This window comes from Xenopus tropicalis, chromosome 3, assembly GCF_000004195.4.
Source record: "Xenopus tropicalis strain Nigerian chromosome 3, UCB_Xtro_10.0, whole genome shotgun sequence".
NCBI lineage: Eukaryota > Metazoa > Chordata > Amphibia > Anura > Pipidae > Xenopus > Xenopus tropicalis.
In genome coordinates, this window is record NC_030679.2 from 99,748,608 (window position 1) to 99,765,001 (window position 16,394).

General features: G+C 38.3%; 1 protein-coding gene across 2 annotated transcripts in view; it reads right to left on the minus strand.

The window, feature by feature from the left end:
• Positions 1 to 206: 206 nt before the first annotated feature.
• Positions 207 to 16,394, minus strand: part of myzap (myocardial zonula adherens protein) — a 55,150-nt gene continuing 38,962 nt past the window's right edge. The window contains exons 11-16 of one of the 2 annotated variants that reach the window (XR_004221846.1): positions 15,819 to 15,924; positions 13,074 to 13,157; positions 11,327 to 11,427; positions 7,633 to 7,745; positions 4,615 to 4,650; positions 207 to 2,578 (exon numbers count right to left, since the gene is read on the minus strand). Coding sequence is in view for 1 of the 2 variants with exons in the window: in NM_001113953.3 (NP_001107425.3) it covers positions 2,458 to 2,578; positions 4,615 to 4,650; positions 11,327 to 11,427; positions 13,074 to 13,157; positions 15,819 to 15,924 (448 nt within the window). In the remaining variant the exon portion in view is untranslated. 2 annotated transcript variants of the gene reach the window in all.

The following is a 16,394-nucleotide window of genomic DNA, read 5'->3' on the forward strand; positions in this document are numbered from 1 at the left end:
ACTTTTACCAACAGAAAGTGTTAGTGAATTGACACATTTATCCAAGTAGACAAATGTATCAATATGTAAGTTGCTTTGAGCAGTCCTGTTATTGCTCAGCACTTCTCCAAATCCTTATAGTGGGGGATAAAAGTTTTGGACAATTTAAATGCAAACGTTTATGTATGTAAAAAAATGGTACACATCACAGTAATAACAATTCAGCCTTAGAGTCTTCCATAACATTTATTTTACAATAACTAAAGCATATTTAATAATGTAAAATTATGTTGTGGTTACCTTGTGGATTTTTAATAGCAAGTTACACAAAAAAAAATCACAGTTCTGAGTTACTTGAAGTAATTTAATTGTATGTAATTGTTCCACAGTATTTCGCTTTGTAAGGTAGAAATGCTTATGTTTGTTAGCCCCAACCTGAGCAATTAGTATTCAGTAGGAGTCATTGTAGTCTGTTTTACTTACAAAATGTTCATTTACAGATGTTACATGTTTTAAACAATGTACAGTCTACTATCAAAATAGCTTTTATGTTTAGGTTACTGGTTGCATAATTTTATATAACACTGAAATAAAACATAACCAGAAGAACTGCACAGTAAGAAAATAAAGGTATATTACACAGTAAGGCACATGGCGGTACTTGCATATAGCATGTTTAATTATTAAAGGCAATTTAAATAACCCTAATAAAACCACTTTTTTAAACTGTTGTTTAATTATTGTTTACAGTTAATTAAAAGACAATGAGAATGCTCTTCAACCCTATGACTAGCATTTCCACCTTTAATGGATGTCATTTAACCAAGTAGACCTGGGCTAAATGTCCCTGCCCATGAATCTGTCATTAATGTACATTGCCTAGGCATGTAATGATATAAATAGAGCTATAAAATGCAGCTTAAAGTTTATGTATCTTTTAATCTATTGAGTGCTGGCAGTTTTTCGATCTACTGGACCCCATTCTTCATATAAACAGCAGCACAGATCAGATCAAAGTGCCAGAAGGAAATTAAGAATCTACAGGGCTGGCAGGGCAGTAGGTTCAACAATTTAGGCACTTAAATTGTTAATAGATTGATAGTGTTCTTATGTTAAAAGTTATCTGTTACTGTTATATAACTTTCTCTCACACAAAATGCATGGTTTCAGATTCATACAAATAAATATATTGCAATCAAAGCACAATGTTAAAGAATACAAGCACCCAAGACATTGAGAATTTATAAAGAGAAATACAAGAGTTTGTGTATTTACAAATGCACACAGGCACACCTAGAATGTTCTAGCCAGTACAGAAAATGTGGGTCGTTTTATCTCACATACCCTCCAAAGCTTATTCTGGCCTATACAGTAAATGTCATATTCTTTCAGGATATAACACATTCTTTTGCCCCAGTAATGCCACCCATAAGCTCCCATTTAAGGCATTTAACAGTGCCATTATCAGAAGTAAAAATACCTGTCTGACAGAGAAAATATAACTTTGGTAAGATTACTGCTAGAGTATGTTGTGTATAGTTTATAATGGATTTCTGTGACAGGACAGTTTTATGTTTATGGCAAAGGTGAAATAATAGAGATGAAACAATATAGCTTGTAAATATTGCCATGCATTGATGAATATCATGTATCGCTCTAAAATAGAGTTCAATAAAATAAACTGTTAAGAAGACTTTGGCAGTGTCTTGTATCATTTGAACACAGATAACAATGCATATGCCACGTGCAGAGCTACAAGTTGGCCCTTGTAAAATCACAGCTCTTTCAAACTCATAAATGACTTTGAATTTTAAGACAGTTAAGATATATGAATATGTGTCTGTTTTTGTGTCTTCAGCAAAACAAATAAAACCATGAATATTGTTTCTCATTTATGATACACAATTTTGTCCCTCTGTGGTTATATGCAACTTTAGACTTGAGTTATTTTGGTATATGGCAATAAATTGGTACTTGGACAGAAACACTGACAGTACATGAGTATTCCCTGACACTATACATGTAGAACCCCTATCACAGGGGCCCCTTATACATTTAAAGACGCAGTGGGGATGGCTAGAGGCCAGCAGTTCTTCATGATATCCACTCAGCAACCACAGATAGAATGTAGCATATATTTCTTGCATAGAACGGTGATGCTGGGCTTGTCAGTTTTGGCTCAGTTGAAGATGGCTCTAGGTATAGCTTAAGCATCTGCAACATTCATCTTGTATCTTCAGGTTACAAAGACCTCTTAACAAGAATATGGCTTACTTTTGTTTGCATGGAAATGAAGGGGGCTGAGGGTAGTACAAACTAAAGTGTAGCTTCTGTAGCCACTTTACAATGGGAAACAAAATGCAGAATGTTGCAGCTGGAGTTCAAGAAGAAAATCTTTTCATGGCTTCATAATACAAGATATAAATCTTATTTGGTTGTTGAGTTGTCAGTTATCAACTTGTCTTGCTGAACCTGTATTTAGGAGACCTTGTGACTCATGCTCATTTGTAGAACCCTCATGTAAGGAGTGTATGATCGCTTGGCAGGCATTCTGGAATGTTTTTCTCTGCTGTATCCATCAGGGATGTCTTCATTATTTCTATTAAGAGAAAAAACCATGCATCAGGACAGTGATCTATATTTTACCTGTGGGGTCAACAAAAATAATAGCATAATATTAAAAGACATTTAAGTAAATTAAAATATTTTACTTTTTTCCAAAGACTGGACAAATTTGCCTGTATGCAGTAACCCCTAGCAACCAATTAATAATTGGCTTTTTCAGCCAGCTGTAGCGAGAACAATAAATGCAACAATTTGATTGGTTGCCATGGGTTACTGCCCAGAGGCATTTCCCAGTGTACAAAAAGCCTTATGCACTTTGTGCACAGATGCAATAATCATCGACTTTAAAGTGCACATGAACCACACATTTGTACTGGTGAACATAGTTGTCCGCTATATGCACATTATATAAATCCTCTTTAATTAAAGAAGGAAAAAATTTTGGCATTTTACTGCCAATAGATTAGCCACGGTAGTGCAAGCTAGAACGCTATATTTATTCTGCAAAAAGCTTTGCCATACCTGAGTAAACAGCCCTTTAAGATAACAGCTGCCATTTTAGCTTGATCTCCATAGCTTCCCTGCTGCAGCTCTAGCTGCTGGTAGCTCAGACTACACAGTTGGGAGGGGGAGCAAATTCTTATGGGGGGGGCAAATTCTGATGGGAGGGGGAGCAGGAGGGAAGAGGGAGATATGAGCAGACTCCTGCCCTGAAGGATTTTTCTGAGAGTAGGAAGTCTGATACCAAAGAACAATGCAGCTCACAACTCAGTGCAGCGTTTCTGTGAGTTCTTATGGCTGTATTTACATAGACCTTCTGATAAAGCTTACTTAGTTTTTACCTTTCCTCTCTTTTTAGAAGCTGACAAAAAAATCCTAATTTTTGGCATCATATCGGATACCATGATGTAGATCTGTCAGGCTCAAGACCAAAATGTTATTTTTATCTTACAGGCTGTGACTGATATCAAACACCTGAGATAATAATATTGTAATAATAATGTAATAATGTGTCTTCCTTTTAGGAAAGTATTTCATTGAGAAGATCAACAGGCTGCCTGCACGATTCTCAGTGTTCTTGTCTGTGGGCTACTTTTGCCATTGTCTGTTGTAAAGGCCTATGCCACACAGTACTGATTCGCTAGCCAACGGAAAACAGAAGAAAACCCAAAGATACAAAAGATGGTATCTGTGAACTGGTATCTGCTAAGCTACTCAGCATCTATATATCAGTTTCACAAACAGGGATGCAGTGTAACAGACTATGCTGTGATGGGGGTTTAGTTTTCCTTTAAAGGGGACCTGTCACCCTAAGAAACATTTCCAGATTGTTTTCACTTTGTTTGTCAATCAAAATAAACTTCATGTACACCATATAAATTAGTTTAATCTTATTTTATTCAGCCTTGAAATTCACAGTTGCAGCCAGCAGGCAGACGCCATTTTGTGGACATTGTCATTAAGGCAACCTTTGCATCCTGTCAAAATCTTATTCTGTGCCAGTATGGGGGGGACCTGATACCCATGTCCATGCACTGGTTACAAAATTAGATTGTGAGGAGGGAGGGGGAATGTGAGGAGCAGCAACATCTAAGAAGTTCTGAACTGTAAGTGAAAGTAACTGCCAGCCCCACCTCTATGCCTAAGGCATAGAGGCGGGGCAGGCAATATATGATTGACAGTTGGGATTTTTAAATGCATTTATAATGGGTTTGGATGTGTTAATAAAAAAATGAGTTTGGGTACATATTCAATTTGAAATGGGCTTTTATTATACAGCTTTTATGCCTGGGTGACAGGTCCACTTTAAGTGCTGCTATATTGTATAGTAACAAAAACTGCAGAAATTTGATGCTTACAACTGCTTGAGATTTCTAATCAGCCACAAAAATGCTCAATGTCAAGCTACATTGCCTACAGTACACCTACAGTATATAGCAATTCCATGTGCTACAAGAGTAGCAAGAAGTAAAATCTGGGAAAGTGTTCAGATTTTACAGATATTTCTAACTTTCAGTCTTACAAATGAGTGAGTTACAAAGCAGTGGATGAACACATGCAGGTACTTACACTGAAGTGGACTGTGTAGAGCCATCAACTGATGCACTGTAAAGAATAATACAATATAAGATGCTTAGCATTTAGCAGTTTTGAAACCAGGACTATTATAGCACATGTTAAATTTATCTGTACAATACAGAAGACCATGCAATTTATGTACAAATACATGGTCATTACAAATTATATTGCACAGTACTGATGTAACAGATGCTAACAAAAATCCATTATTTTTGAAGAAAGCTGAATCCTTACCAAAAGATTCAGTTGAATGACAAACTACACCCAAACTCTAATTTACATTTTAAAATGAGATAACATAACTATCATGAAATCTGCATTGTATAAAAAAAAAACCATAACTTTAATTGCACAGACCTTTAGTCACATTATATTAAGAAGTTGTGTTCATTTCTGGTTCAAACTAAGGAGTTGGCCAAATAACATGAGAGGATCCTACAAAATTTGATCTAATGTTGTGTTGGATGGCAATCATTTCATGTAGTTTACACATCAGATTTTTGTATGAGTATCATTATATTTTGATCCATGTGACTACATCCAATCTGTAGGGTGCATTTTGTCGACCTGACACCATCCAACAAAAGCTCCCATGGAGTTTAGTCCTAAGGGTCAAGACACACAGTTCTACTAGTAGCAGCTAATTTTTAACGGCTACTAATTGCCAGAAAATACACTGCCATAGACAATAGTGAGAATTGTCTCTGCTAAAACACACATAGAGACAGTTATACGTTTATGATCAGCATTTTCTATTTTAGTAGCCGCAACATGTAGCTGCTACCACTAGTTCTTATGTCTTCGCTCTTAAGGTGGCCACACACGTGGCAATTTGCAATCTTTTCGCACGAAAGATCTTTAAATCCGCCACTAACCTTCAGGGCTGAAACGGCATATAAGGAGGTAGAAACAATAGGATTTCTACCTCCTTCTGCCGAATCAGCCGACAGCAGATTTTGCTCAGGCGCCTTCTATGGCGCCCAATCAAAATCTTTTAACCTGGCCGATCGACGAATCGACCGATATCAGCAGCTTCCTGCGATATCGATCAACTCGCCGACTTGCCATACACGCACCGAATATCGTACGAAACCGATATTATCGGTGCGTGTATGGCCAGCTTAAGAATAGTATCACACATGCAAACAATCTTCTGCCTTTATTGTCTTTAGTATGCACTGAGAGACATAATCGCCAGTCAGGGCACACTTGGGGCGGATTCTGCACAATCACAAACTGCCCCTTGTGTGTACTGACAAGCAAATGCCATGCTATCAGAATATACTATATATAAGATGGGGTGAAGGCAGCATTTTGGCGGCTTGACTGTGTCATATACAGTATTGCTGGAGTCTGTGTGACATATATTCTGTGTCCACTGTGAAATATATTGATAAGGTCACGAAATGCTGGGGCAACTGTGTCATATATTGATTAGGCCTAGGCCATAAAACACTGTGGTCACTGTTATACATTGCTAGGACCACAGCGTTATGAAATTCTGGGACTATAGTGACATATATTGCTAGGGCCACTGTGTTAGGAAATGCTGTGACGTATAGTATTGGCCACTGTGTTATAAATTTATGGTGTCCCTGTGTCATGAAAAACTATAATTATATCTTGCAGGAGCCCCTGTATTATGAAGTGCAGCATGTTACGGAAAGATTATAAAAGTAGAGGTAATGTTCATGTTCATTGAATTGGCGAATGTAAATTTGGCCAGAGACTATATGCACCACATACCATCACTACACCTTTTTGAGCCACTTCAACTACTAGGGTGGTGTCAAGAATAGAAAGGGTTAGAAAACCTTTACATTAAACAAATAAATGATTATGGGGCATGCAGTTAGCACAGGAATCCAGAAGCTCATTAAAGAGGGAATGAAACATGCACTGCGGCTTCTTGAATCCACAATCTGAACGCTGCTTAAATGGATATACATAAAGTTATGAAAATCCTGTTAAAAATGAATTTGAGCCATGCACAAGGCAAGCAAGTGTTAGGGGGTTGCAATCCTTTGCACTTACCTTTTACACCTTAAAATAAAGTCAGATGTGAAGAATATTTCTCCAAAAAAATGGGATTAAATAGCACCTTAGTGTCTGCATTTTCTTATTCACTAAAGCCATGCCATTATAACTCACACACACTCCTGCAGTTGAATATAAACAGCGTGGAAAGAATGCAACCCAGCAACAGGCTTCACAGTTTATAATGGTGAGAAGTACAGGTATGGGAGTTGGGACTGTTATCCAGAATACTTGGGACCTGAAGTTTTCCAGATAAGGAGTCTTTCCACAATTTTGGGTCACCATACTTTAAGTCTACTAAAAAAATCATTTAAACATTAAATAAACCCAGCAAGATTACTTGCTTTCAATAAGGATTAATTATATCTTAGAACAAGGTACTGTTATTATTATAGTGAAAAATTAAATAATCTTTAAAAAATGAATTATTTGATTAAAATAGAGTTTATGGGGGATTTCCTTCCTGTAATTTGGAGCTTTCTGGATAACGTGTTTTTAGATAATGGATCCCATACCTGTACTAAAAATGTTTCCTTTGATTGAAATGTTTCCTTTCCATTGAACGCAGAATGGGAGAGATGAGAATAAGTAAAGGAACACTTTCATTAATATCAGTGTTAATGCTTAGAATGTGACATATGTGTTTGGAGAAATTTAGTTTAAATTCTGAAATTACATTCTGCATAGGGAAGAGTATTTTCCTGTACACGTGTTTCTTTCAGACATTTTAGTTTAGTTTTCAGTGAAAGTCTGTGGTCAGAAATTCCTCTGTTGAGTTATACAAGACTGCCGCCTGTTAACTTGTGTACATAAGAACAGTAGAAGAAAAGCAGAGTAAAAAACACAGAGCTTTTATAATGTATAACTTTATAAAAGCATACCAGCGTAACACAGAAACGTGCATAACTATTTATGCTATATAAATTTCATAAAAAAGGGAAGTTATGGTTTATCGTTATAATATCCCTTTACCTTCTCTTATATCCCCTGGCTGCTGTATTGTAAAACAATAGCAGCCAGTCGTTCAGATACTGAATATTGATCGGGCCTCATTTTCGGTTACACAGACAGTTAGAATCCTTTGACTGGAAGGAAGTAGATAGGCACATGAGTAGAATGAAATATGTTCCCCTAAGCGGGAGGAAATATGGCAATGACCTTGTTTATTAACTTTTGTCAGTACTTAAAGGGACAGTAACACCAAAAAATGAAAATGTATAAAAGTAATTACTATATAATGAAATGCTGCCCTGTACTGGTACAACTGGTGTGTTTTCCACAGAAAGACTACTTTAGTTTATATAATAAAGCTTCTGTGTAGCCACGGGGGCAGCCATTTACAGGAGAAAAGGCACAGGTTACTTAGCAGATAACGGATAAAACCCCATTATATTCTACAAAGCTTATCTGTTATCTGCTATGTGCCTGTGCCTTTTCTCCTTTTTCCCAGCTTCAATGGCTGCCCCCGTGTTGACATAGCAGCTCATTTATATAAACTATAGTAGCGTTTCTGTTGCAAACTTACCAGTTTTACCAGCACAGGGCAACTGTACATTATATTTTAATTACTTTAAAACACTTTCATTTTTTGGTGATACTGTTCCTTTAATATAAATAGCAATTCCACAATGTTTCCAAATATAAACAGAAACCCTTTTAATGATGGTGTCCCCTTAAAGCACAGCTTCAAAAATAATCCTACAGAGTACTGCTCTGCTATATATGAGAAAGGTTACACGAATTAATAAGTGCCACACATTTCCAAAGTTTTCAATTTGTTGGTTATTTAATGAGACTATTTTTTTTAAACAATCATAAATGAGGGTTCCTTAGTGGTAGGAACTGAAAATGTAAAAAAGTATCAATATTAGGTGCATTAAATGGGTTACTAATAAGGGGTATATTTATCATGCTGTGTAAAATGTGGAGTGAAGCATTACCAGTGATGTTGCCCAGTGTAACCAATCATCAATAAGATTTCAACAGTTAGAAAACCAAAGCAAAGCATCTGATTGGCTGCTATGAGCAACATCACCGGTGATGTTATACTCCATTTTTTCCACAGCTTGATAAATATACCCCTAGAAAACCAAAGCAAAGCACCTGCTATAAGCAACATCACTGGTAATGTTTTACTCCACTTTTTCCACAGCATGATAATTATACCTCTGTGTGATTATATCTGTAATATTAGAAAAAATACAAACAGTTTGTATGACTGCAGGACAAAGACACTACTGTATATATTTGCAAAGTTATCAGAAAAGTCTGCACCACTTGTAATTTACAGTTACACAACTTGTAGCCACTAGAGGGACAATCACTGTGGACATATTTTCTCAATAAAGGAATGCTGGGTGGGTCCTGGCTTTGCAACCTAATCTTCTGTTATGACTGCCCAATACTTACAATAGTCATAGTATAATGTGTGGATATGTTGAAGCAAAATGTGCCTGGCGCATTGGCCTTGTGTGATTTGGTCTTTTTTTCATTTTTCATGGAATAGGAGTGCCCTTTTTTATTCATGAATGAAAGCCATGTCTTCTGTTGCTTTTAAATACATAACCATTTTTATAATGATAAAAAGCTGTCTGCATATTGCATATCTCCTGTAGGGTTTTGAACACAAAAGAATGTTTCTATACATGTTCACTTCCATGACTGACAGTTTTCATTCAAGAATGCTAATGTGTTAAGATGGCCATTGTCAGCCTAAAGGTTGGGTGACTAAAATTAGTTAGAGCTAATACATTTTAGTCTCCATTGTAGTATAAAGCCTACTAGAATATATTTTTTGCTTTATCTAATCTAATTGATTGCTATATGCTACAACCCAGATACAAGTTGTACATAGTAACAGAATGTATTTTTATCTAAATATAGTACCAAGTATGCTGCGCTGAACATTCTTTATATGTAGTACTAACAATGGAGTAATTGCTGTATGCAGGGCAAGTAAATATATATTTAAAGGGGTATTCTAGGTAAATTTAATTTGAGTTTGGCAATGTTGGTTGGATTTTCTCAACAATTTTGGGATGTTAAGGCCTTAGATTGCTACTATTACTGTTACATAATATAGGTATAAATTCTATATACCTTGACTCAAATATTTACAAAGTAGCACTGTGTTTTCTTACCCACTTGTTTTTGTACTTTACGTACATATTGTTTTTATTTTTGTTTCAAATGAAAAGTAATAAAAAGATTATTTAAAAAAACTGTATTTCAAGTAATAGTAAAGTTGAGGTCGCAGACAAAGGTCAGGACGGGTGACTAATTTCCTTCAATCACACAGTATTTTTAGAAACATTTAAACTGACAAAAAGGTGTTGATCTTGAAGCAAAATAATGTTTTACAGACACCTTGTTATCAAAGATCACTATCACACTGTACTTACCATTCCACCTATATAAACATTTCTACTGTTACACTGCAAGTAGGACCCTCTCCAAATCTGCTTTCATTTTTACAGAATATTTGTGATTGCAGTTCAAAACACTTGCCAAACAAAAAACAACCCTGCCACCAGTTAAGTGAAAATCTCCTTTTACAGCATGTATACATGTGTGTTTATATATATATATATATATATACCGGTATATATATATACACACACACACAGAAAAATTTAAATAGCTCATACTGCTTTATCTGATCAATATAGCAAAAAACGGGAAAGTTGTGCTCAATAGAGTTGTGATTAATATAGTAATTGCTCCCCATTGTCTTTACTCCCTTACTTATAAAAATTCCAGCCCCCCCTCGAAGATCTTTTGCAGGGTGGGGGGCAGCCTGAACAAACGCTAACATTTGGAATTACTGGGGGGTACTTGAATGTAAACCCCCAGTGAATCCAGTGAAACACATAATGGAAAAATCTGAGAGTGCCACAAACTACCTACGCATTACATGTTTTCATATTCGTTTTAGTAATTAGCACTGTGAAAAAGCAGAAATTGTTTCTTTGACACAATAAATAGCTGTTTAGTAATGGAGAAAAACTAACTGAAATTCAAGCTTGGAAAGGAATGTAATATGATTATAAAATGTCACAAGAACACACAAACAAGTATGGCCAGTTTAAAATTCACCTTACAACAACCCATTTTTGGTGCTTTTTTTTAAGTGCTAGTGTATGTATTTTGGGGGGATTATATTGTGCAGAAGCCAGTACACACAAAGCAAAGGCAAAACCCACCTTAAATGCATTACTGATTAGGCTTTATCAGCTTATTAATTCATAAATGAATTAACTCAAATTATGAACTATGACAGTTTGTTTTAATGCTTTGCCATAATCAGTGCTTGCTGTATTTATTTCATATCTTTAAAAAGATGTAATCCCTTGGAAAATGGTGTTTCTTCACTATGGAATGGAGACAAATTAGCTTGTGATGGATTTTAAAAGTTGCCTATGGGAACAAAATTACGAATAGCCACATGAACTGTTTTCTCCACCACAGTGAATGGACCAGTCTGTGTCTGCTAACTGAACCAGCTTACTGTCAGCACCCCCTTATCACTCGCTTGCCTTCAGATTAAAGCAGAGCAGTGTGTTTTTGTCTTTGTTTTAATCAACACATAACAGAATCCCTCTATAAATTTTAGAGATTCTATAACATTTGAAATGAAGAAGCGTATTCAAATCTCCATGTTAAATACCTTTCTGAAAGATTACATGATGTTCCAATATCTTTGGTTTCTTTGTCAGTTTTTGGTTTGTTTGCCATCAAGTAGTCCACCTTATCTTGTAGCTCTGTGTTCTGTGAAGGAAAGTTGAACAAGTTATTGTGGATAAGCAGGTTTATGTTTGAACTGAGGAGTTTCAGCTGTGAGGCAGAGGTAGCACTGTGCAAATCATTACTGAATGGGAAGGCTTTGCAGTGGGACAGATTTTAGATATTTGGTAAAGTCAGAATAGCTGCTTGGAGAAAATAAATTAACTGGGCTACAGTTTAAATGCCCCAACCCTTTTTAGGTACTAGAAAGAGACAAGCTAGTGTTTTAAATTATATGTATATTTTATGAACACTGCAGCTTTATAAAAGTCTATAGAAATCACATTTAATAAATATAGATATAATGCATGTTGCTATTAAAATGTTCATATTTCTCACTTTTTAATCATGATTTTTTCACTTTTTACCAAGGTAAAATGGGAGAGGGCCATGTAGCCAGTCTGCTCTATGTACATTGTCATATGACTGTCTAAGTTTGAGGGAAGGCCAAGACCCACATCTTGAGCATTTGTAAGCAACCTCTCCATCCCTAATCCACTTGTTCTTTTATTTCACTGCTGCCTATATTAGCAGCCCCTTTAACAGTGGGTGCCAATATGTTAGGCACCCCACAGTGAATCAAGATTCCCTTGTCCTTTAGGGTACTGGCCCTGAATATTATATCTGAAGGCCTTTGAAAATGGTATGGTTCACATTTATCACAATCCATCTGCAGACCAGTTATACCTTTAGGCCATGTGCGCACAGAACATTCAATACCTGCCTCACTGGTTGTCCAGAGGTTAATAGTAAGGCTGCAACATCCCCTTAATCACTTAGATTTGCTTCTTCTCCTGTAACCCACTCGGCCCCCACCCTCAGGAATTTGCCTTGGCTGTTGGCTTGTGGGCATGCTCAGTTGTTCTAAGCTCAGATTACTAAACACGCCCCCCAGTATAGCAGCCAGTGAAGAGATGGCATTGCTGGTTCCCATAGAAACTCAGCTCTAGCTGTCTGCTTCAATTTTTTTCTCCCAACCAACTCTCCTGAGCTTAGCTCAAACAAAGCAGAACCTTTATCAGAGACAGTTCTGCATGTGTGAGCCTGTATTCTTGATGAAATGTATGCTGAATAAGGGTCTGTGTGTGTATGCTGTTTGCAAATTTAAATGTATCCAATTATGTATCAGAGGAAAAATGGCCACCAGGTGAAAGCTGCTATTTGCTTTAGGAAAATGTGATGTTGCTGGCAAGCGGAGGGGATATATGCAGTACAATTGATGCCATTTGGGTGGGGGAGGCATGCCCAACTGATATACATTGTAGGCAAATGTAAGCTTTACATGTCCTTTAAAGTAATTAAAATATAATGTACTGTTGCCCTGAACTGGTAAAAATTGTGCATTTGAACAAAGTGGTAGGCAGGTTTCTTTTGGACTAGCTAAAGGTTTAGCATAATGCAGCCATATGTAATTGGTTTAGTGATATTTAAACGACAAGAAATTATCAAGACTACAGTTATCACTGTTACAGGGCACACGCCTCTTTTAGTTTGATACAAATAGCACTTGTTAGAAATTTGGACTGAAATTGTGTATTATGCTCCCAGCAGGAGAATGAAACACACCCCAAATGCTCATGAGGAGGTGTTTTTATTACACTGATTGGCAATACTAAGAATTTTCGTTTTACCTCTCCTTCCAGAAAGGCAATCCGTTCTAGCAGCTGCTGGATAAGTAAGTCTTTGTAGTGAACCTTTTTCTTAAGCAATTCAATCTGTATAAAAAAAAATAATGTTTTCAGCAAAATATCTTCTTTAATTCAGAATACAATTGGTTTCATGGAAGTACCTTGTTATCATAAATTTTTTTGGCTTTTCTAATTTTTATAAGGATGATCATGTAGGGACTCATAGGGTTAATCTGCCCCTATGGCTTTAAACCCTACTACTTCCTCATTTTCACTCTTAAGGTCCCCATACACAGGCCGATCCACTCGCTTGGCGATGTTGCCAAGCGAACGGATCTTCTCCCGATATCCCCACCTACGGGTGGGCGATATCAGGAGAATCCAGGATAATTTGATCGTTTGGCCCTGAGGTTAAACGATCGAATTATAACGACGGGCATAGGAAAACCCCTTGCACTCCAATATAGTGTTTAGCAAGGAGGTGTGGCTTCCTTTTTGGCTGCCTCTGTGTCTCAGGAACAGGTCACTGAGCCTGGGATCAGAACAAGGCCCCAGTAAAGCCATCATTGCCCTAGATTACCCATCCTATACTCTAGAGCAGTGCTGTCCAACTTCTGCGGTGCCGAGGGTCGGAATGTCTCGCGCATACATGGTGGAGGGCCGCTAATGGAAGCCACTCCCCCTTTTAAACCACACCCACTTCAAAAACAGCAAAAACCCAAATGCTTTGTCCTCACTGCAGGGATATCAACCATCATTCATATGTGAAAGAATTATATTATGTCATATTAAGGCACACCCTAAAATCCATATGACTTCTCCTCCCCTGTGGATAGCACAGCAACCCCCAGTACATAATTACACACCTTAGGGACCATTTACTGGCTATTTCCAACTGCTAACAAACCCCTGCCAGGTTCACCTCCAACAGGCAGCATAGGGTAGCAGTCTGCCTGCCCTACGATACCTGTGTGTGTCATACTCTGCCTGCCTCATGATGCCTGTGTCTGCCATATGCTGCCTGTTGTGTGTGTCATACTCTGCCTGCCCTATAATGCCTGTGTGTGCCATACTCTGCCCTATGATGCCTGTGTGTGCCATACTCTGCCTGCCATATGCTGCCTGTGTGTGCCATACTCTGCCCTACCCTGCCTGTGTACCATACTCTACCTGCCATATGCTGCCTGTGTGTGCCATACTCTGCCCTACCCTGCCTGTGTGTTCAATACCCTCCCTGTCCTATGCTGCCTGTTTGTGCCATACCCTCCCTGCCCCATGCTGCCTATGTGCCATACTCTGCCTACCCTTTGCTGCCTGAGTGTGCCATACCCTACCTGTCCTATGCTGCCTGTTTGTGCCATACCCTCCCTGACCCATGCTGCCTATGTGCCATACTCTGCCTACCCTATGCTGCCTACACACAGGCCTGAGGTGTGAACAGGAGAACAATGTGGGTGATTATAGCCTGAGCCTGAGGTGTGAACACTGCAGGGGGTAAACAATGCATAGATTAAAAGGTGTGAACAGTACAGGGGATTACATGTTTAAACAATACAGGGGGATTACAGCCTGAATCTGAGGTGAGAACCATGCAGGGGGGCAGTTAATCTCAGTACTGATACCACTTAAAGCTTATACAAGGGTAAAACCATCAAAGCAGCCAGACAGGTGGGGGCCACACAGAGGGGGGTTGCGGGCGGCATGCGGCCCGCGGGCCGCCAGTTGGACAGCACTGCTCTAGAGAAGTCAGGGACAGGGACCCCGTGAACAAGCACCAGTTAGATAGTTACTCTTGTAAGAGCACTTTCTAGGAGAGTGAGATAGAGAGGGTAGGAAGCAAGAGCAGCTCAGCTCCACCAAAGAAAATAGAAAAGGAAGTATCCTTCCAAACAGGCAATGTTGCCTCAGCATAGGGCCACGGTTTAAGACATAGGAGACAGGCAGTATCTCAACCCTGTTCCACAGTCGGCTGTAGGACTCTTAAAGCTAGAGGTTATCAACCTGAGGACTGAGGTATCTATCCTGACTGCTTCCAAAGGGGTGCCAAGCTGACCAGGTGCATTTACCCTGCCCAGACTCCCAAAAGAGGTGGGATAAACCTATGTGCATCCTCTCTTGTTGTCCTCAGAGTACAATCATATACCATCTGTATTGTGAGTATATTTGACTGCATCATCATCTGTCTCTGACAACAAACTGTACTATAGTTCAACTGCAAGAACCTTTGGCGTCCTTCTTTGCTAATCTGCACTACACAAAGCTACAGTGAGTTGTAGTTCTACTACACCCTTGCTCCGCATGGTCTCTTCCATATAGCATCCTTTCTAAGAGAGTCCCATGTACCCCATGCTCTAAACCATACTAGCCTGGGTTTTAACTATTTTATAGCCAAATAGGGGTTACAATCATATATAAGATCATTTGTTTCTTCTATTATATGTCATTTTGTTTTATGCTTGCCCTGCACATATTTCCTTCTTTCAGAGGAGGGAAAGTAATTTCCTGTATAATTTATATAATTTACTCACGACTAATCTAGAAGCCTACATATTAAAGGGTCATAGACATATTAAAAGGCCAATAGTACCATTTCCCATCATCATTGTAAATTACATAGGAGAATACCAACAAATATCACATGAGAAAGGGAAAAATTGTATGTACAAAGTTATTTGTTACTGTTATTCTGTAAAATAAATGAAAGGGAATCATAATTTTTGTTTTTTCATTTTTCATTATGAATCTCACCTCTTCAATCATATGTTTAACCTTCTTTTGTTGGCAATGAACCATGTCATCCAGGTGCTTAATGCGCTCTCTTAAACTTGTTGCAACCTCTTCTAAACGTTGGTTCCTGACAGAAATAAACCAAGCAAACTGCATGATTCAATAATTGAAATCATTCTGATTATTATTCATCTCAAATGATATTTATTTTGTAGCTTTTTTATAATAATACACTTTCCTTCTTTTTCTTAAAGGAGAAGGAAAGGTTAAGTCACTTGGGGGTGCCAAAATGTTAGGCACCCCCAAGTGACTTAGAACGCCTACCTTGTACCCCGGGCTGGTGCCCCCGTTAGGAGAAAACAGCACCAGCCCGGGGCACCTGTAGACACCGCTTCCTCCTTCCTTTGCGCGCTGCTGCCGAAATCCGTGGGCCGGCGCATGCGCAGTAGAGTGAAAAGCCGACTTTAATGTTTAAGTTCGGCTTTTCACTCTACTGCGCATGCGCGCGCAAGCGAGGAGGAAGCAGGTAGCGCCGGCAGCTGCCCCGGGCTGGTGCTGTTCTCTCCGTACGGGGGCACCAGCCCGGGGTACAAGGTA